The sequence below is a fragment of the Megalobrama amblycephala genome, linkage group LG6, assembly GCF_018812025.1.
Source record: "Megalobrama amblycephala isolate DHTTF-2021 linkage group LG6, ASM1881202v1, whole genome shotgun sequence".
Taxonomy (NCBI): Eukaryota; Metazoa; Chordata; class Actinopteri; order Cypriniformes; family Xenocyprididae; genus Megalobrama; species Megalobrama amblycephala.
Window position 1 is genome coordinate 16488159 of NC_063049.1, and position 24138 is coordinate 16512296.

Below are 24138 nucleotides of genomic sequence, written 5' to 3' on the forward strand. Positions count from 1 at the left end.
GTCTTTTTAAAAGATGTAAAATAAGTCTAAGGTGTCCCCTGAATGTGTCTGAAGTTGCAGCTCAAAATACCCCATAGATTTTTTTAAATTAATTTTTTTAACTGCCTATTTTGGTGGCATCATTAAATATGAGCCGATTTAGGCTGTGGCCCCTTTAAATGCTCACGCTCCCCGCCCACGGATCTTGCGCTTGCCTTAAACAGTGCCTAAACAAAGTTCACACAGCTAATATAACCCTCAAAATGGATCTTTACAAAGTGTTTGTCATGCAACATGTCTAATCGCGTAAGTATGGTATTTATTTGGATGTTTACATTGAATCTGAATGAGTTTGATAGTGCTCCGTGACTAACGGCTAATGCTACACTGTTGGAGAGATTTATAGAGAATGAAGTTGTGTTTATGAATTATACAGACTGCAAGTGTTTAAAAATGAAAATAGCGACGGCTCTTGTCTCCGTGAATACAGTAAGAAACGATGGTACACATTTAACAGTACATTAGAAACATGCTAACGAAACATTTAGAAAGACAAATATCACTAAAAATATCATGTTATCATGGATCATGTCAGTTATTATCGCTCCATCTGCCATTTTTCACTGTTGTCCTTGCTTGCTTACCTAGTCTGATGATTCAGCTGTGCACAGATCCAGACATTAATACTGGCTGCCCTTGTCTAATGCCTTGAACATGAGCTGGCATATGCAAATATTGGGGGCGTACATATTAATGAGCCGACTGTTACGTAACAGTCGGTGTTATGTTGAGATTCGCCTGTTCTTCGGAGGTCTTTTAAACAAATGAGATTTATATAAGAAGGAGGAAACAATGGAGTTTGAGACTCACTGTATGTCATTTCCATGTACTGAACTCTTGTTATTCAACTATGCCGAGGTAAATTCAATTTTCAATTCGATGGCACCTTTAATGCTTTGTATATATTGAGGGAAACATTTTAAGCCATAAAACTTGTGTAATGTTTTAATGGTACATTAAGATCTCCTACATGTCAAAAGATAAAGGCAAATTTGATTTTTCATGTCATGACCCCTTTAGATGCCCCGTTTGTAGTCCTGCCATTATTTTTCTGTGATGTAGATTAGGGTTGCACGATATATCGCATGAGATTGTCACGCGCATTTCGTCAGTAAAGCCGGTTCCCTGATTACCGCTAAATCGCCATCACCTGCTTTCAAATGGAGCGGCATTTAATAGATAGAGCCGTAGATCACTGAAAAGCCACGCAATATCGCGTTCATATTATATTGCGTGGCTTTTCAGCCTTTTCAGTTACCATGTCACATTTGCATAACACCTGCTTGCAAACAAATGTAGATATAAGGGCAGGAAGAATTCATAGCCATGTCATGGAAACGCTGTTTCTAGTTCAATGCGAGGGAAAAACAATTACAGAACTTCCAAATGCAGAAAAATTTAAAAATCAGTGGTTAAAATGTATTTTCACACTATTCCTCAGCAGTACAACCACAGCATTCTCACTATTTTTGAAACAACTGCTTCCTGAACAGTGCAGTTCGATGCAGGTCAGTGAGTTAACGGACATACTTGACGTGTTTTTAACGTGATGGAGAAATTATAATACTTTTTAAGTGTAAGAGAGGTATAGAATAAAGAATACCATAGTGAAACATCCTGCACAAGTTGTGCTTGTGAAGGTGATGCATGACATGAAGGAATGTGGGGTTCGAGCCTATACATCAACTGAATAAAGTGGTTTATGTGGGATTAGCTCCCCTATATTAAACTGCAGATAAAGAGAAGGCTAAACATTATATTATAGATAATATTTCAGTTGTGATACAGACTGAACTAGATCTCTGCATCCAATCTGGATGCTATGATGGACGTAGCCAATTGAACTGAACACAGGCATTGTGTGTATACATGTCTGTAGTAGTAGTAGTAGTAGTAGTAGTAGTAGTAGTAGTAAAGTGTATTTTGGCCACTATTCCTAAAGGAGGTCTGTGATTGAAATGAGCTGGCAGGCGCACATGGTTTGCTGCTTCACGCTCCAATGAAAATCAGGTCGAAAGTGGTCTGGAGTCAGACACACGCACTGAAAAGTAGAGCAGGCATAGCTGGTGTCTCAGCGGTGCACATTCAGAATAACAATAACCAGACGATAGTTTTCTTAGAGGTCTCGACGTGTATTTTCCATGGATATATGAATATCGTGATCTGTATTTTCACCTGAGGTCTAAATGCAGGAAGTGTGGCTTCATGTGTGATGCGCGAGCTGGCAGAGCTTCCATATTCTCTTTATAATAATGAAATGATTCAGTCATTAATATGAAGGATGAAGAAGCTCGCTGGATGAGAAACAGCGTGTGTAGGAATCTTTGTAAATGGGTTTGGATTGAAGGGGGCGAATATCTTCCCCTGGCATGATCCTTTTAGATTCTCTTTAGAGATAAACACACTGACTCATAGTCTGTTTACACCCCAAGGCTTCTAATTTGTGAAGGATATGCTGTTCAATGACAAATTCATGGTATAATGGTCCCTTTTCCCACTATAAGTCAATTTTAGATCATATTAAGATGCTCTGTTTTCCTGCAGTGCATCATAGCTATGTTTAAAGCCAATTTTCAGTATTCAGTATGTTTCAATTACATAGTCGTTGGGGAATCTGAGGGAGGCGACGCACGACTCAATAGCCTGCTGATTTAACAGCCTTTCCAACTCTCTGAAAAAACATCAAACAAATTTGTTATCATTACTGGCAGTCAATCTCATTCAAACTTTTTCCTCACAAATGCAAAGCCACAAATCTCAAACGTTATTCCATTCCGTTATTCTCTTCCATTCTTGATCAGTGAGATTCAAGGACATCTGACAAAAGATGAAAACAGAGCTGTGTCGAATCGGCCACCTTAAAATGTGCAGCAGTATTTTTTCGGAAATTCAAAAGTTTTCTGTAAAGAAATAAACCACACATTTGAAAAATATGACCCAAACTACAGTACATGGCTTATCAGTGCCCATAGCAAACAGGCCACATCTGTATGCTGTGCTGTACTGGAGCCAATAAGCAGAAATAATCTTGAGCTTCTTCCCTCCACTCTAACATTTGGAGAAGAAATTCTCCTAAGGAAAGACACTCTTTGAAGTCACAGCACTAAAAATAACCCAGATGTTACTTTGAGCTTTCACTGACACGCACACAGAGTGAGCTTTCGACTGGCAAAACAGTGACACACTTGTGTCTTAACTGTCTGTGAATCCAAGAGGAAGTCGAAATATGTGTTCTGGTTAGGGCAGCACAATATAACAAAAACACCGAAATCACAATATGGCTTAGTGTGATTATCAAAATCGCAAATCTGCTCCACACAATTTCTGCATTATGCTTATAACGTGCATTTGGGAATGCAATGCGTGCCAACCATTTTACCAGATTTGTAGTGGGAAGCGTTTATGAACCTGTTGCCAACAATAAAGAAGCTTTAAGGGCATTTTCCACCAGAATAAAAGCTTGATGGATATAACATTTGAGAAAAAAAGATGTGATTAAAGGGTTAGTTCACCCAAAAATAAAAATTGTGTCATTTATTACTCACCCTCATGCCGTTCCACACCCGTAAGACCTTCGTTAATCTTCGCAATGCAAATTGAGATATTTTTGTTGAAATCCGATGGCTCCGTGAGGCCTGCATAGGGAGCAATGACATTTCCTCTCTCAAGATCCATAAAGGTACTAAAAACATATTTAAATCGGTTCATGTGAGTACAGTGGTTCAATATTAATATTATAAAGCGTTGAGAATATTTTTGGTGCGCCAAAAAAACAAAATAACGACTTATTTAGTGATGGCCGATTTCAAAACACTGCTTCATGAAGCTTCGGAGCATAATGAATCAGTGTGTCAAATCAGCGGTTCGGAGCGCCAAAGTCACGTGATTTCAGCAGTTTGGCGGTTTGACACACGATCCAAATCATGATTCGATACGCTGATTCCTAACGCTCCGAAGCTTCATGAAGCAGTGTTTTGAAATCGGCCATCACTAAATAAGTCGTTATTTTGTTTTTTTGGCACACCAAAAATATTCTCGTCGCTTTATAATATTAATATTGAACCACTGTACTCACATGAACTGATTTAAATATGTTTTTAGTACATTAATGGATATTGAGAGAGAGGAAATGCCATTGCTCCCCTATGCAGGCCGCACGGAGCCATCGGATTTCAACTAAAATATTTTAATTTGTGTTACCAAGATTAACGAAGGTCTTACGGGTGTGGAACGGCATGAGGGCGAGTAATAAATGACATTATTTTCATTTTTGGGTGAACTAACCCTTTAAGAGATTAAGACATAAATATTAGTATAGTAATTTTATCAAGTATTTTCTAAGCATATATATTTTTATTAAATACTTTTTTTTTTTTTTTTACAGTACAGTAGTATTATTTCAATTATTACAATAACAATTATTATTATTAAAGGTGCCTTAGAACGTTCTTTCACAAGATGTAATATAAGTCTAAGGTGTCCCTTGAATGTGTCTGAAGTTTCAGCTCAAAATACCCCATATTTTTTTTTAATTAATTTTTTTAACTGCCTATTTTGGGGCATCATTAACTATGCACCGATTCAGGCTGCGGCCCCTTTAAATCTCACCCGATCATCTCGATCAGGTCAGTTATTATTGCTCCATCTGCCATTTTTCGCTATTGTTTTTGCTTGCTTACCTAGTCTGATGATTCGGCTGTGCACATCCAGACGTTAATACTGGCTTGTGTAATGCCTTGAACATGAGCTGGCATATGCAAATATTGGTGGCGTACATATTAATGATCCCGACTGTTACGTAACAGTCGGTGTTATGTTGAGATTCGCCTGTTCTTCGGAGGTCTTTTAAACAAATGAGATTTACATAAGGAGGAAGCAATGGAGATTGAAACTCAATGTATGTCTTTTCCATGTACTGAACTCTTGTTATTCAACTATGCCAAGGTAAATTCAATTTTTGATTCTAGGGCACTTTTAATATTGTTGTTTATAACAATTTGATAGTCATATCGAATTGGTAAAAAAAAAAAAAACAGAACAAAAACCTTATTTTTATTTTATACACTCCATATCATTGGATAATTATTAATTATTTCTTAAAATAGCCAAGTCGTCTATTGAAAATTCCTGTATTTAAAAATAATAAAAAAAAAAAAAAAAATCAAAATGTCATTTTTTTTTTTTTTTTTTTTTTTTTTTTCCCAGCATCTCTGGCATATGAGGTTTTGGACTCTAAATAATTTAATATTAAAATTTAAAATATTTAAAATCTTAACATTACATTTTCACAATCCAATAAATTAACGATTAATAAGACACATTTCAAAGTAAAAAGTGCTGCAGACAGCATTCAAGAAGACTTAAAATAGTAAAAATTAAGTAAAACAAATGCATTTTTGCACATAAAAAAAAAAAAATCCTGTAAAAGAAACACTGAAGACATTCTGTCAGGGTAAGTTAAATCACCTGTGTTTTAGTTTAGAGGATTTGCTGTGTTTGTTTGTGGTAAAGGCAGCGATCTGACAAGATTGCGTGCTGGCTGAACACAGCCTGTCTAAAGACTCAGGGAAATCCTGATCCTGCCTGGATCTGTCAGCACTGTGGAGGATTATGCTCATCTGATCCGACATGTCCAACATATGACAGAACTTTACTCTAAGCCGTCTTATTCGGATTCCCTCCTGCAAGAGAAACGTGTATGTGGCTCTTTTTACATCCGACTGCAACCCGATACATGTTTGAATTTAAAGGTATAGTTCTGTCATCATTTGTTTACCCTCATGTTGTTTTAAATCTGTTTTAGTAGAGTTTTCTATTTAAAAAAAAAAAAAAAAAAAAAAAAAAAAAACTATTGGGATTTTTTCTATGTAAAAATATCCTGGACGCTCTATTCCACATAATTATATCTGAAGCTCCAAAATGCTCCATCTTTGGAAATGTGCTCGCCAGTTACAAAGGATATATATATATATATATATATATATATATATATACACACACATACACCTGGTCAGTGGTGTGATGTGGTGTGGTGTGTCAAGGAGCTCATTAAATTCTCAATACCCCAGTAAGAGAGTACAGAGAGGTAGGCAGTAGTCATGTATTTCATCTCTTCCATGTTATTTTTGCTTTCATCCTTCAGTACACAAACCTTTTAATCGCATTAAAGAGAGGTGTCACAGATGACACGAAGAGAAATGAAAAGTATTTTCTTAAAAACCCCATTAAACACTTGACAAGTACAGTTTTCTTTCCTGTGTTGGCCCTGCAATCCCTGAAGAAAGCTATCTGTTAGCTACAGCATTTTTTTTATGCTCCTGAATTCAAGATAAATCATTATGATTTTTGCTCACTTTTTCCAGAACAGAAACAATTGTCAATATGTTTATGTCTGTTATACTTTGAAGTGAAATTTAAGGTTTTGAAGTACACTAGCTTATATGATCTCAAAGCTAATATACAACATTTGATTTGATGGTGTCTGTGTGTGGTGTATTCATATTGTATCATACTGTAATATTGAAACAAGCAGTTTCAGTATAGCTGCTTTGAAACAATATGTATTGTGAAAAGCCATATACAAATAAATTTGAACTGAATAGTATTCCTCACCAGCAGTAGCAGCAGCACCATATCTGCGTGATCGCAGGCGCAGGCCACATGCAGGGCGGTCCAGAGGTCCTCATCCTGCAGGTTGACATTCAGTCCCTTCTCTATCAAAATCTCTGCTGCGAACACATTGTCATGGCGGGCACACTGCAGAGACAAAAGCAAGCAAGGATGTAGACATGTAGCATTCCCAGTCACAGAGGAGCAATGAGGATTTCTGTTCGTATCTAATAGAATATCTCCATGTTCAAAAATATTTGGTTTTCACAAATATATTAAGCAGCACATCTGTTTTTAAGTGTAATAAGAAATATTGATTGCACTTTTGTGAATTTAAGTTCTGTTTTTTGGTGTATTTTATGGGTCTGTTGTCAGTCACAGCATAGGACTATACTGAGAAAATGCCTTCTGTGTCCCAAGGCATACAAAATAAATATTACATGATAGCTTAATAATAAATGACAGAATTGCTATTAATTTTAAGGGTTTAAAGTGTAGTCTTGTTTAAAATTATGCAATCTTTCAAAACGAGTTTGCAGCAGATGTCACACAGAACAGAGTGAAATGTTATCATTTCACTTAAAATAAACTGTTTAATACATGGGACTGAAAACAAAGTCATTGATATGACAGTTGAATACAATAGAACTGATATAGGCCTATTAATGCAACAATTTTAATATTGATAAATAAGTACCCGTACATGTGTAAAAGTTGTTCACACGTAAATAATTTAAGTTTTAGTGCTGTCGATAAATCAATATTGTACGTTTCAGTGGTATGAAAACATCAGTAAAAGTACGTGTGGCAGAAGTACACTTTAAAGGTGCCATCGAATTGAAAATTGAATTTACCTCGGCATAGTTGAATAACAAGAGTTCAGTACATGGAAATGACATACAGTGAGTCTCAAACTCCATTGTTTACTCCTTCTTATATAAATCTCATTTGTTTAAAAGACCTCCGAAGAACAGGCAAATCTCAACATAACACCGACTGTTACGTAACAGTCGGGGTGTACGCCCCCAATATTTGCATATGCCAGCCCATGTTCAAGGCATTACACAAGGGCAGCCAGCATTAACGTTTGGATGTGCACAGCTGAATCATCAGACTAGGTAAGCAAGTAAGAACAATAGCGAAAAATGGCAGATGGAGCGATAATAACTGACCTGATCCATAATAACATGATATTTTTAGTGATATTTCTAAATGTTTCGTTAGCATGTTGCTAATGTACTGTTAAATGTGGTTAAAGTTACCATCGTTTCTTACTGTATTCATGGAGACAAGAGCCGCCGCTATTTTCATTTTTAAACACTTCCAGTCTGTATAATGCATAAACACAACTTCATTCTTTATAAATCTCTCCAACAGTGTAGCATTAGCCGTTAGCCACGGAGCACAGCCTCAAACTCACTCAGATTCAATGTAAACATACAAATAAATACTATACTTACGCGATTAGACATGCTGCATGACGAACACTTTTTAAAGATCCATTTTGAGGGTTATATTAGCTGTGTGAACTTTGTTTATGCAGTGATGGAGTCAAGAGCTCGGGAGGGGGCGGAGAGTGCAAGCAATTAAAGGGGCCGCAGCCTGAATCGGCGCATTTCTAATTATGCCTCAAAATAGGCAGTTAAAAAAATGTATTTAAAAAAATCTATGGGGTATTTTGAGCTGCAACTTCACAGACACACTTTAGACTTATTTTACATCTTGTAAAAAAACGTTTGATGGCACCTTTAAATAAAAACACATGAAAACATGTTGGAAGAACTGACTCCATACATCCACAAAAAAATAACATTGACACTAGTTAAAATTATTGCAAAAAAAGGCTCTGAAAAACCATAAAGTATGCCTTTTGACTTGTGTGTCTAAATACTTTTTGCACCCACTGTAATTTTGGGAATAATTTGATTGAATATGTCATCTTCCTCAACTAAACTTAAACCATTGTGTCCAATAACAAACTTTCCAAGAGCTTTAGTGAATAAGTGCTTTAACTCCATCCAAATATTATTTAGCTAATCTACTATGCATTTGAGAAATGAGAAATTTAAATGGATTAAAAAGATTTAGCTCTTTTCACATCAGAGGCTGATTTCTGTTAGAGCTGCAATCATCGAAATTGTAATTAAAAAGTTAATTACATATATTGCATTAGGTATGAATGGTTGATTTCAAATGCAGCACCATAAAAATGTATTGTTTTCTGTTTGAGCATCTCTTGACTCCTAGAGAGTGCCAAGACTTAATTAAACTGTATCCAATTACCACTGAAATTGGATTTGTTTCTGTTTAGCTCTACTATACCCTGGCGAACCCTTTAAATTTATTTACCTCTCCTATGGTCACAAAATTAATTAACAAAAATTGAGTCATCCATCTTGCTTGAGTGTAGTGCTCAAACACTGGACCGGGTCTATTAAAGTCAGTGTCACAGAATGGTGTCAAATGTTTCCCAGAGTTACAATGAACCAACTAAAGCGAGTGTAACGGATGCCGACCATTTAGTTGACAAGCGGGCATTGAACAGAACATGTTGAATTGTCCAATAAAGGAAAATAAATTAAGATCTTTAATCTTGCTAAGCTTTTCAAAAAAAGGATCACATATTGGCTGTTCAAAGTCATTTGACTGGGAACAATAAGAGTTTTATTTATTATTTTTTTTTTAAGTTTTTATTTTTATTTTTTTATATTGAGGCTGATCATATTTGGTCACACCTTAGATTATAGGGTCTAATACTCAGTATTAACTAACTATTAAAGGATTAGTTCACTTTCAAATGAAAATGACCCCAAGATTTACTCATCCTCAAGCCATCCTAAAGACTTTGAACGTGCGAAGTTTCTTCGGATGCTGTAACGGTCGTGATATGACGTCACAGTCTACAGCGTCTTTTTTATAAACATGAATTCAACACATAACTTAAAGTAATACATTTACTGCAAAAATATCATTCATTTAATTCAGCCAAGAGGTCATGCCATGACGAATCGATCTTCTATCTTCAAATTCGCAGGTCAGAGTTCACCAACGCAGCGAAATGCGAAATTTTTCACATGAGCTTGCGTTTCCGGTCTAATGCATTCACATGCGCTTGAATGGAAGTCAATGGAACGAAAAATGCAGTGTGCACCTAAAGTTTAATTGACTTTCTTCTTTCTGATGAACACAGATTGAGTTATATTAATAAATATCCTGACGCGTCCAAGCTTTATAATGGCAGTGAATGGGACCAAGAAGTATGAAGCTCAAGAAAGTGCATTCATCCATCATAAATGTACTCCACACAGTACCGAGGTAAATATCTAGCTTCTGCCAGACAGCCTTCCATATTCAACTTACGAAAAAAGCTTTTTTCTTAAGTTGAATACAGAAGGCAGTCTGGCAAATGCATTGTTTCACTTCAGAAGGCCTTTATTTACCACCTGGAGCCGCGTGGAGTACGTTTTTAATTTATGGATGCACTTTCTTGAGCTTCATACTCGTTGGTCCCATTCACTGCCATTATAAAGCTTGGACATGTCAGGATATTTATTAATATATCTCCGATTGTGTTCATCGGAAAGACGAAAGTCATATACACCTAGGATGGCTTGAGGGTGAGTAAATCTTGGGGTAATTTTCATTTTAAAGTTAACTAGTCCTTTAACTACGACTTCTTCCTCAATGAACTCCTAATTACCGCTTATTAATAGTTAGTAAAGTAGTTGTTAAGTTTAGGTATTAGGTAGGAATTAGTAGATTGTAGAATATGGTCATGCAGAATAAGGCATTAATATGTGCTTTATAAGTAACAATACACAGCCTACATTCTAGTAATATACATGCTAATAAGCAACTAGTTAATAGTGATAATTGAACCCTAAACTAAAGTGTTACAATTTTCATTTCCAATTTTGACCACAAACAGCCAAGGTGTGAGGTTTTGTTGTTGTTGTTTTTTTGTTTTTTTTTATCACTTAGACTCTATTGGGACACTGCTTTAAAAAAATGGACAGGTAGAATTTCTGCAGAGGACATCACAGTCAAGAGTGTATGACAGCTCGGGAGGCAATGCACATGTAAGTGAATTTGTCAGAGCTTGTCCTTATGTTCTTACCAGATGGAGCAGAGATCCTCCTGAGGAAATCACTGTGTTCAGGTCAGCTCCCTCCTTCAGCAGCCTCAGCACTGGAACAAAAGAAATGCAAAGAGGGATGAATATATCTGCAAAATGAACACTTCATGAAAACTTAGTGACCCATTCTACACATATAGTGAGGATATATGATTAATTGTTAGAATCTCTAAAAGACATTGGAGTCATACACTGGCTCCGTTCCAAAACTTAGTGTGCTGCCTAGCTGTCTATTGCCTACATAGGCTCCAGCCTTGTAAAGCAGCATCCTAACTGAAATAGAATCTCGTAAGTAACTTTGAAAACTGCACATAGACGAAAACAACTAGTACTACTTCGATGAAGTACAATATTTGGTATTAGCATGTTGCTAAGCTAACAAACATGCAGAAGTACACACTAACACTCCGTAAAAAAAAAACCTTTTTTTGGTGGTACTGAACATCTAATAATTAAGTATTTGTGTCCCATTGTCCACCATCTTGGACATACTTTTCACAGAACCAATAACAACAGGACCTTCTCCAGAAAAGCTACATGCAATGTTGCTAAAACAATACTTGTCTGGTGTTTACTCTATAAACTAGGATCAGACTAAAAGCCCATTCACACCAAGGATGATAACTATAATATCAATAAATATATTGTTTTAAAAATCGTTTTAAATTTAAGAATAGTAGAGTTCACGCCGCAACTATAACAGCACAGAGGAACAATATTGTTGGAATCACTTTCACAGCGATTTTTTTCCAACTAATGAATAATAAATTATTAAAAATTATTGACAGCCATTCAGAATCCACAGGACTTTAATGAGCTCAAGCAGCAGATGGCAAAACTGCAGCACACGCTTATAATAAAACAATGTTATAGTGTGTTGGTGGACACTAATATAGTTATCTTTATTGTTATCTTTACAGTTATCGTTCTCGGTGTGACCTGGCCTTTACAGCCTTTGTCTCTATTCTTAACCATCACTGCTGACAGCCACTAACTGAATCTCTCAGTTTCTAGAGAATATTGACAGTTTCATCCTGTGTTTTCCTCCGGCCTGAGCTCAAGTGCACTACATCACACACGGCTAAGTCCCACTGACTTTAATTACTGAAGAACCTATCAGACACTTTATATCGATACCCACCAAAATGCACCAAAAAGACTGTTCCTAGAATGGCATTTACTGTAAATGAACACAATAAAGAAGGGAAGGGACTCTATGTTGATCCCTATTAAAGATGAATGATATAATGTGCATACAGACACTCACACAAATGTTGGCATATTCCTGAGGGATTTTTCAGCTACATAGCGTGACAACATACTCTGGAATTGTGTTTCAAACTTGCTCAGTAGGGAACAAATCTGCTTACACAGAGAAATGACAGAGAAATGACAGAGGCCCATATGATCTCAGCTGAGGTTTAAATCACTAAAGAGTGAAGAAAAGACAGATGTGCACACAAAAACAAAAATGTTAGCATCATCAGGTTAGCCTACTGAGGCTATCTGGCATGCACTCAGCCATATCGAAAGGAATATCTATTCAACGGACCATTATGCCAGAAAGGAAGATTTTAAGCAAACACACAAAGGAAAGAAGACAAAAACGTAGTGTAAAGGCCCGTTCACACCAAGAACGATAACCAAGAACAATGAGAATAACAATGCTAACTATATTAGCATCCACACCAGCACACAGCATCATTCTGTTTATTATAACTGTATCCTGCAGTTATGTCAAGATTGAGCTTTTTAAAGTCAAGTGGATTCTGATTGGCTATCTATGTGTGTACCGTTCATCAGCTAGAAAAAAAAAAAATGTTCTTAAAGTGATCAATAGTGAAACAGGTGTCTATATTTGACAGCTATACAGCAGAGGGTAAATTCATAAGCAGTATTTTATGCTGCTTTTTGGAGCTTGTCCTTTTATTGTATGGAAAACAGAACTCTAGACATTACAAGAAACGTTTGTGTCTTGCGAATGTGTCTTTGTTACATTGTAATTATACAATTATGTATTGTGTAATATCTATGTACTAACAACATGTACTTATTATAGGGTTAGGGTTTGGTTTGGTTGCTAGTAATTATGCATAATTTACTTTTATTACTTTAGTAAGTACATGTAACCGTTAACAAGAACACCATTCTCCATTTCCTTGACAACTGTGACTATGCTACAAGTACATTGGCTATGGCAAGTGTGTTCTCAAACGTAAGTGTGATGGATGGCTCAGAGGCTGAATGGGAGAATCTCAGAGATCACTCAGCAATCCCCATCAGGAAATTGAACCCTTCTTTGGATTATACAGAGCTGCCAACACAGGAAAATAAAAATGAATGAAGATCCTAGAGAGGAAATGAGGCAGGCTGTAAGGCTTGTAAAGGACAAGTGTCTGATGTACGCCAAAGCAATCAAAGGCTATTCAGCCATAAAAGCGTTGCTATGCAATGTGCCAGATTAGCTTGATACAGCTAAGAAGCAAATTTTTTTCAATCACCATAACACAATGATGGCCGTGCATTTCAATCGCATGAACCTACGCCACTGCAAAACATGCAATCAATGCTAATCACACAAGTCTTGCCAGCTCGTTGGATAGACTAGCTCCAACAGATCAATAGGTTTTAAACTAGGTAATAAATCTGTACCTGGGTGATTTCTGCATGACACACATATGTGCTCCATTCACTACTTGCCAGGACATAGTGAAGGTTAATTACAATTGTAATTATGATATGATATATTATGACCCACACAGGAGTGGTTACTATCTCAAACAGATGTGCTTGTGGATGACCCCTGATGTTGAGTATTTGGCCTGTTTATTCACACTATCCATTTATGCATGAGAACATGCCCACTCTGAGTAGTGGTGGTGAGGTAGAGCAGTTCATGCTAATAATACAGTCTAAACTCATTCTTATTTATGAGGCGTTGTTATAGCAATCTGACTCAGCGATATGCGTTGCTGGCTTGTTTGTTAAACCCGATAACGCTGAATGCTGCAAACATCTATGTGACCTCCATTATGCTTTGCGCAACAAGAAACCAACCAAAAAACAACAAAACATCAGCTTTAGCAAGGTGTACTACCCTCACGCCATTGTAGCAAACTCAAACAATGCCCTGGAGGAAAAAGTTAGATTACGAGAAAACAAATTATGTGCAACTACAATGAGCGAATACAATTACAACTGAAATGGCTACTTGATGGAATCATGTAGTGTGCGAAAGAATTGATTTGCTTCTGATACAAAAACATCAGTTCAATCAACTTCAATCAATGCTGTTCACATAGAATCCGAGTCAGACGCTCTGACCCATTATTAATCAACTTGTCCAATCTGCAGTCATTAGCAGTCAGGGAGCTTAATTAATTTCCCAAGTCTCTTTGCTCTAATGAGCACCAGAAAAGCCTTTTTCATACCTAGGGCGAATTCTTCATCATGCTTCCATTACTCTTGGGTAGACTTTTTCACTTTTTTTTTGTGGGTTAAGGGCGGTTTGAGTTGCTAAAGGGATGGAAGCAGCCCCCCTTTGAGAAAAAACCAATCAACATATTAATGCAACAATATTCATTATGTCCTCAGATTCGGGAAAATTACACCTACTTGTTGGAAAATTAGATGGTGTTCTGGTATTAAAAGTGATAGTTCACCCAAACATTCTGTCCATTTGAGACATACTAGGGCAAAATAGTGTATCCCCACAATTTGATATATTTTTTTTAAACTGTTATGGATATGGTAATTCACAAGCTGCATATGCATATGGTTTCGTTTAGGTTTAGTTGCTAGTAATTATGCGTAACTTACTGTTATTACTATAGTAAGTACACATAACAGTTAGCTCAGATGTGTCAGGATATTTATTAATATATCTCAGATTGTGTTCATCAGAAAGAAGAAATTCATATACACCTAGGATGGCTTGAGGGCGAGTAAAGCTTGCGGTAATTTTCATTTGAAAGTGAACTAATCCTTTAAGTCAACAGATTCTCGAATCTGGCATCGCTATTTCTGATTCTAAACAGCTGATAGACACATAACATGACTGCTGAAATATTATCAGGTTAAAAGATTCTCAGGTCGGGACACAATTGTTATTTCATTAGGGCTCATACCCCATGAAATAACCCCTGGTTCTATCATTTTACTCACCCTGGCCTTGTGACATTTCTTCTGTGGGACACAAAATTAGATGTTTACCAGAATGTCAGAGCTGCTCTTTCCATTGAATGAAAGTGCTGTTAGTTCCAAAATGGGCTATTAGCTCCAAAAATGACTAAAAAGCCCATAAAAACATCATAACAGTGACCCACACAACATGGATGCTACATTCCAAGTCCTCTGAATTAATACAGACCAAAATTTAAAACATTATTCACTGTAAATCTTGCTTGATAGCCGTGCCACCATTCACTTTTCACCATTCTACTGTAAGAACATCTCTAAATAACTCCGTTGGTGTCCTACAGACACAACGGTCATACTAGTTTCAAATGGTATGTGGATGAGTACATGATGAAAGAATCTTCATTTTTTGGGCGAACTGTCCCTTTAAGAAGCTGTTTAGCAAATGGCATGAATGATACATCTAGTAATAATAGTGCTTAATGTTTGCATGGGCACAAGGCTATAATTTACAAAATGGTCCAGTTAACCATGGAGAAAATGTGTTAACTCTGTGTGGTCTTTAGAGGACAGACATTCTGCTGATGGCAAAGAGAGAAAACAACCTGTGCATGTTAAAATGGCACTATGGAGACTGATGAGCACATCTGTTAGATGGCCCGGCTGCAGGCATTAAAGGAAACACCAGGGACCTGCAGAGTCAGGCCTCTTTACTGACCGCAACTAAATAGAGGTCAGTAGACACACTTAGACCATAAGGTGTCTTTGCACACTGGTTGGAAGCATGCTGTGCTACTGTATCAGAGTGGATTATTACTGGTGGAACCAATTTTGACTCATTTGGGTCAAATAAACCATAAAGCATAACATACTGTTATCATTGCTGGACGCAAATGGACCAGACGCAGATGGTCTAATATTCAATTCTGGAATTAAACTGGACTTTGTTGGAATTATCCGAACATTTTGATGCTCCGGTTTATTGGAATGTGCTCTGTCGGCACTTGTCTGATAAGGCTAATATGTGTTTTCCTCTGTGTGGTTGATAATCTGCTGCATTTCCTATGACTTGATGTTGGGCGCAAGAGTGGGCGAAATTCAACCTGTCACGGGAAAATGGGAAAACAGCTGTTGGAACCATATGTGGCGTTTCCATGGAAACCAGGCATGGGGAAAGGAGAGGATGAGAGTGGAAAAGGCAAGATAGTAGGATATGAGAGATTAAAAGATAAGGAATATGTGATAATTTTGGATTCCGCAGACTGCCACATTTGATGAGCTCTTCATTTTCACATATAAATACCAATGTATATGGTGAAAAACATATTATATTATATATACACACTTGATATATCCACTATTTTTGGAAATATTATTACAACTGAAAATAACTGTTTTCTATTTGAATTTACTTTAAAATATAATTTATTCCTGTGATGGCAAAGCTGAATTTTCAGCATCATTACTCCAGTCTTCTTGGTCATATGATCCTTCACAAATCATTCTAACATGCTATTATGATGCTTATTTCTTATTATTACAAATAGTAAAAAACAGTTGTGCTGCTTAATATTTCTATGGAAACCCATTTTTTTTTTTTTTTTTTCTTCAGGATTCTTTGATTAAATGGAAAGTAGAAATTAGAAGAACTACTAAATCAACCACTGCACTAAAACAAGGGTTTTATGTGTGGCTTTAAAATAAATAGTAAAAACACATACATATACTTGATGCATCTTTGGCCCCACTTACACCTGGTATTAAGATGTGTTTTGGTCAATCGGATCAAAAGTAGACGAGGGAGACACTGTTTACATCTGGTGTTTTAATCTAGTCTCTATTGTCCACTTTCAACCATTTCTGTCCTAATTACTTTGAGGGGAGGGTCTATGGGCAGGTAAATGTACAGTATGTTTTTAGATCTTTCGATCTAATGGACAAAATAAGCTTGTGCAATTTACATATGAACGTGCCAGGAGATGACAGAAAAATGTATAGAAAGCATAGCATCAGCTTTCGTTTCTGTTCTGACAGCCACAAGACCACACCAAACACTGTGAACGTGTGCTAGAAATCAGGAATGAGAGAACATTGTGTTTGGTACATTTTTCATCTTCAAACCAAAATTGGGTCTTCAGCAGACAAAGTTTAAATCCCGTCTGGCTGGCACTTTTTCCATAATGTTTACGCATTAAGTCAGTAGGTGGAGAGTAGGCGGTCTTTTGTGGCTGTTTGAACACTTTCGACCACATGAGCATCTATACTACGAAAGCAATCCAGTCGAATGCTTTTCGACTACCTCGGGAAGTGGTCAGAAGTGGACAAGCTCAAAATGTTTTAGACCCCCTTTATACCTGACCAAAACGCATCTTAATACCAGGTTAATACCTTCCACAGAAGTGGTCACAGGAGACTAATTTGAGACACATTACAACCACGTGTAAACAAATCTCCCTCACATGACCTTTTGTTCACCTGAGAGGCCAAAGAGAGAATAAGGGACTAGTGTATAGTCCTATTTGCCTCAGTGAATGTGTTGTTGGTCTGTGTTGAGATATGAAGGACTTTGTTGCTAAGGATTTTTTGCCAGATAAACAAACCAAACCTTTAGAAAACAGCTTCTATTGTGCTTTGAACTCTTGAGTTAAATCAAATCCACTGCTGAACTGTAATGAAGTGCATGAGTGTATCTTGCATAACACACTACAATAGTGCATTATGTTCTGCAGCAGGATACAGGTGTCATCCATTAGCCATAACATAATAGCAAAGGGGAGCCAGCCATCTAGGCAGTGTGGATGGTCCTAGACCATGTTAATGTATAATGGTAATGGGGGGAGGGGGGTAAGAAAAGTGCACACAACAAATTGATGTCTCTAGAGGTCTGAATTCAATCAGTGGCACCACAAACAGACATATCGAATCATTCAGATAGCGTGTATACAACAATTTGAAACACATTAGCTCAGCGCCAAAACCTGTGAGCTGCACTGCTGTCTACTGTCTAGATAGGCAGCTGTCTTCTAAGACAGCAAACTGAAATAGAACCTCATAAGTAACATTCTACATGCTGTAGGAAGAGCTATTCATGTGAAACAACTCAAAATTGAGTTTGGTGTTAGCATGTTGTTAATGTAAGGGAGGCTAGCTAGTAAGAGCTGTGCGGGTAAACATCACTCCCCGGGCTTCAAGAGGCACATTGGCGACTAGAGACTGTAGTCTTTAGCGTCCTTGTTAGCGACCCGCCTGCCATGCAGGAGACGATGGGTCGAGTAGGACTGGTTACATTACGCTAACAGCTCAGTACTCTTATAAGGCCAGAACACACCAAGCCGACACCGACAAACTAGTGGCGACGAAAGCAGACTGTGGGGTTGGCTCACGTCGGCAGCGTCTGGGTCCAAAGTTGGCCTGACACACCAAACCAACGCTAAACAGCCAATGGCCAAGTAGCATGTCAGTTCTGTGTTTGCGTGAGATGAAATGCCTTTCCGTACCAGCAGATGGCAGTAGCTGAACAGCCAATCAGAATGATCAGATGGCCTGACGGACCGATGAGCTCCGACGGCGATTCAACATTTCGAATCGGCCGAAAAAAAGCCAACCAGGACCAACTTCAGCTGATGGTGCGGAACACACTGAGAAAACTTAGTCGACCGACGAAGAAAAACTGCCCGACGGCCGACCGTCGGCTTGGTGTGTTCCTGCCTATAGCATGCAAATATAGCACACAATAGTTGGGAAATAGCAATTTTTAGGTTGATTTTTTCTTCAATCCTAATCCTTGTGTAAAATGACTTCAGAGTCTCTTGAGGTTCAGGGAATTATTCCCATAGAGAATTTCTGATGAGATGTTTCTGACCTCTTGGTCTTTCAGAATAATGGGCGCTGTAGTTTGTGGTCATCTTTAATTTGCATTGCAGAGATGAAACAATGATTTAGTGGCATTTACTGAGACCCCGAGGCACAGTGTGGTGAAAGGAATGATGCCTGCGCTATACAGTCTTCAAAAGGACTCATGGGTAATATATATATATATTTTTTTTTATATAATATAAAGATTATAAAATATAAGTATAAATATAGGCCAAATTGTATTTTGTAGCTTAATTAAGTGAACATTTCTCTCACCTCATCTTCTTTTTTGGTTTTATTTATTTATTTTACTGCGATTGTCTCAGCTCAGACATGATCTTTAAATGGATTCTCATTCAGGGTTAAACCTATTCCATATCCATCTTTCGGTCCTTTCCTCATTTGTACCCCCACATTCCTCGATGTTCCCCCATCAATGACAAGAGACTTCGGCCTTTCATCTCTTAAATGAATCATCTTCTCCTTCAGAAAACAGCAAAGCAAGTTTCTCTTTATCTCTAAACCTGAGAGAATTCCGTTGGGAGTTCCAGTCAAGCATAGATACTTCATGTTTTTGAAATGGGCTTTGTAGGCCTGCCTATGTTTTTCTGATCAGGGGAGAGTTCAGTCCTCGACAATAAGAGGACGAGGATTTGGGGGCAATGGGGAGGTTAAAATGGGCTCACTGGGGTGGAAAAAGCGTTCCAGCTACTTGAAGGAGCTGAAAATATTAATAACAAAAAAAAAAAAGTCAAAACCTTGTCATGTGTAGTCAGTGCTCTGATTCCATTCAAATTCCTAACAGAAACCTTTTCACTCAGAAAGAGCTGAAGCGACAGTTGACATGGCATTGTATCGCATCTTATCTGGCAAAATGGACTGTGCCTTGGATTGGCAGACACAAACCAGTTTGGTACCCAACAGTTGTGGATGAAGTATACAGAAATCAAGTGCAGATACCCTAGTAAAATATTATTCCAGTATAGTATAAGTACTTATTTTCAATTTACAAGAGAACTTTTAATGTATTAAAGTAAAAAATACTAATTTATTTAGTTTTATTTAGTTTTATTTATTTAGTTTTCCTGCCAAGTCCAATACAGTTACTTCTACTTAAAACTATATTGGATTTGACGGGGGATGTATTAAAGGATGTACCAACATCCTTCAATAAAAATGGACATTGGTTGGATTGATTTTAAAAGACACAAATTGACACCATCTGCAATTACACCATTATAATTGTCAATCCTCAAAGGTAAGATGTTAAAAATTGACTGAGAAGTAAGAATTCATCTAGTTACAAACAAAGCGTTCTTCTAAAAGCTTGCATTTTATAGCTCTCATTCACACTGCTAGATTCATTATTTAGCATACACAAAATCAGACATTGAATTAAACACTATAGCAGGTCTGAAATAGAAGAGAGATCAAACTGTATGTTCTCAGTATCGAAGTTGAACTTTATATCATCATTCGTGTTATTTCTTGCTAATTTCCATCCCGTCACACAAAGTGCATTGCAGGAATGCCAATAACACTGCATCACAGTGGGCTGCTAGGGGCTTGTAAATACTCTCATTTGCTCACTCCCACAGCTCTGTCATTATTCCATTATCCTGACAGCCATTTTATGTTTCCTCTGCAAACCACCTGCCAAAATACATGACCATGATATGTTACATCATTCCGCCCCATTCCAAAGGCTTTCAAAAGTAGGACACGCTACTTCAATCCTAATCCTTGTGTAAAATGACTTCAGAGTCTCTTGAGGTTCAGGGAATTATTCCCATAGAGAATTTCTGATGAGATGTTTCTGACCTCTTGGTCTTTCAGAATAATGGGCGCTGTAGTTTGTGGTCATCTTTAATTTGCATTGCAGAGATGAAACAATGATTTAGTGGCATTTACTGAGACCCCGAGGCACAGTGTGGTGAAAGGAATGATGCCTGCGCTATACAGTCTTCAAAAGGACTCCTGGGTAATATTTTTTTTGTATGGGTAAAGATGTCTTTGTGACTGATATTTATATCACAGCTGTACACCATATTTATTGATGAGAATTTATTTTAAAGATCCAATTTCTTGTGAGACCTTTATCACAACTAAGACTTGGTAAGGTTTGTAGTAGACTTAATACAGGTACATTTATAGAAGCTTGTTTCTGCCATGGAATAAAAAAAAAAAAAAGGTAATTGCGACTTCTCACACTTCGAAATTCTTCTTTTTTTCTCAGAATCACGATATAAAGTCGCAATTGCGAGTTACAAAGTCAGAATTGTGTGATATAAAGTCACAAATGTGAGTTACAAAGTCAGAAATGCAAGATATAAAGTCACAATTGCGAGTTATAAAGTCAGAATTGTGATATATAAACAAAATTCTAAGATAAAAAGTCAGAACTGAGAGAAAAAAGTATTGTGAAATATATACACTCACAATCCACAGAAAAACAGTAAGAATTGTGAGATATAAACTTGCAATTCTGACTGTCTTGCAATTCTGACTTTATATCACACAATTCTGAGAAAAAAAGTCAGAATTGTGAGATAAAAAGTCACAATTATCTTTTAGTTGTTGTTTTTTTTTATTATTATTATTATTATTATTCAGTGGCAGAAACAAGCTTCCATATAAATTGGAATTGACACTAACAAAAAGTTCAATGGGGTTCTATATCAATCAAGAACACTATGACAAAAAGGTTCTATATAAGAGAAATGTCTTAAATCATCATATTTTAACTTTAACGGGTAATTTTAATTTTTTTCTAGTGATAAAGTATGTTTATGAGTTTAATTCATAAAATTTTATAAAAAAAAAAAAAATAAAACAATTAATTAAAACTAAATCCATAAAACGATCCCATGAAAATGATCCTATGATGGGAACCTCTGAAAGTCTATATAGAAACCTTTTCTTCTAAGAGAGTAGTAAAGTGGGACACTTATGCTTAATAATCTTTATCATTTTGTGTACATGCATCCACTACTAGCAAAAATCTGCATTAATTGCATCCTAAACTAGTATGGGATGAAACAAAGGGTTCCGACAGCTTTCCATGCCACATTTGGACAGCAATGATAGCAAACACTATAGTAAGTAAAAATGTAAAACCATATAAAACAATTAATTGTGAGTACCACAGTGAAATTTAGAGATTCACAACATCCATCAGTGATGTATTATTGATGTAGATTCACATTGGTAATAACTACTACTACTACTACTACTACTACTACTACTACTACTACTACTACTACTACTACTACTACTACTACTACTTTTTGTAACTTCTTTATTACAGTACTAAGAAAAAAAAAAAAAATATCTTCCCTACCAGGAGAAAACTTCAAGACAACTGAAATTGTGCACAAAATGCCATTTGTAGCAATGACTGAGAAAAGGTTAATAACTGCATCATATCCTTGGTGCAAAATAAAATAATCAAATCAAATCAAATAATAAAATAAAACATATGTGTTTTTTTTTGTGTGTGTGTGTGTGTGTGTGTGTGTGTGTGTGTGTGTGTGTGTGTGTGTGTGTGTGTGTAACAGTTTATAATTATTCACTTTCTAATATTCATTATTAGCACTGATCTTTGGTTTAAAAACAAATCTATTTTCTCAGTATTTTATAAGATGTACAGGTGGTGATATTTGTGGCTGCAGTCACATAAAAGTGAAGTTGCTGATTTAGCAGGTCCCGATCGAGATGAATCGAGCAAGATTTACTGCAGGAAAGTTAGCAGAGGTGCTGTGTGCTGCTCTGAAACAGCATGTAATCTACTGTAGCTATTGCACAGAATAAGAGAGAGGTACAGAATGACAGCAGATGGAGCAAACTACATTTAAAGTCGTTATTAGGTTCCAAAAACAAGGTACCAAAATGTGATTTACGGTCTCTGACGGCAAGACATTTTTAGGGCATAAGACAAAGAAAACAAAAACAAAGACGGCGACGATGACAGCAAAGATGAAGACAACGATGAAGACTAAATCAGTACAAACACAATAGGGTTCCAGCACCCCAAAAAGGAGACACAAAACAACCTGTAGTAGCTTAGGCTTTCTCAGGTGTAAGATATTCATGTGTGTGAATCTCATAAGATTTATCAAGCTGACATTGAGAATAACATTCAATACCAGCCCAATAACAGGCCAATACCTGGGGCAAATGCAGTTTCCATCAGCATTCAGAAACCGCACATAAACCAATTCAAATGGAATTGATTTCATTGCTCTATATTCCGAGAGCACCATATGCTCCTGCTCCCACTCTCATATGGGGCTGATCATGTTAAGACAATGATGACCTCTAATAAAAAACACACATAGCCACAGGTGCATGCACACAACATAAAAGATCATATTTAGAATTCAAACTGACACTGGTTCGCACAGTAGAGCCCAAATGTTTATTTAGTCCTTTTATTACATATAACATAGATGTTCTGGGTGGTTGATTACTAATCCAAATCAAAAGAGCCCACCATCAAGTCTCTAAGATATTCTGGTCACTAGATACAATTCACTAGACACTAGATATATAGTCTTTTTTTTTTTTTTTCCCAGTTTTTTGGTCCACAAGATGAAAACTGTAAAAGCCTCAATATACTTAAAGCGAAATCGAACTGGTGTGATGTCATTTTGAACAAAATCAGGCCAAAAGAGTTCGTTTCAGGAGTTCCAGAAAAGTCTGTGGTCATACCTATTATGGTCTGTGGTGATTACATGATAGGTAGGTGTGGCTCTGAGGCTCCACCTTCTTTGATGTGGAAATCTTCAATTAATTTCTTCTGATGAGTCCGTCGAGGTCAGACATGAGTAAAAATGAACACACTGGAGAGCTTCTTTACATTACAAATTGAAGCTAGAATTTGAATTGAAAGCGACACTGACTGTTTTTTCATGTTTAATATCGTAAAGCTGCTGACTTTAAAGCAATATATTGTATAAAGTGGTATATAAAAAAAATGTGACTTGACTGGAGTGCCAAATTGCAGAGATGGTGCAAACATATTGTCGCAGATGAATGCAGAATCACAATAATAAACAAGGTTTAATTCAACAAACAGGTGGAAGCGTAACACTGTGCTCATACACAAACAATAACCGACAAATAACAGAACAGAAGAGGGAGTATAAATGCACAGTAAATGTGGACACTAAATGGGAACTAATTAACTAATTAGAAACCATAATGACTATTGAGAACTAATACAGACAAGACTGAACTGAACTAAACTGAACATGCATGTGACATAGTGCCCCCCTTGGCAAGACACCATGGTGAGTGGAGGAACCGATGGAACAGAGTGGCTGACAGACCAAGGCGACATTGCAGGCCTGGAAGCCTAGCAC

The 24138-nt window shown here is 36.9% G+C and overlaps 1 protein-coding gene across 5 annotated transcripts in view; it reads right to left on the reverse strand.

Moving 5' to 3' along the window:
• The window catches only part of myo16 (myosin XVI), a 269142-nt gene that overhangs the window by 179113 nt on the left and 65891 nt on the right, over nucleotides 1–24138 (reverse strand). For all 5 annotated transcript variants that reach the window (XM_048193121.1, XM_048193120.1, XM_048193119.1 and 2 more), the window contains exons 3-4: nucleotides 10766–10836; nucleotides 6652–6795 (exon numbers count right to left, since the gene is read on the reverse strand). In XM_048193121.1, coding sequence (XP_048049078.1) covers nucleotides 6652–6795; nucleotides 10766–10836 — 215 coding nt within the window. The remainder of the gene's footprint in view (nucleotides 1–6651; nucleotides 6796–10765; nucleotides 10837–24138) is intronic.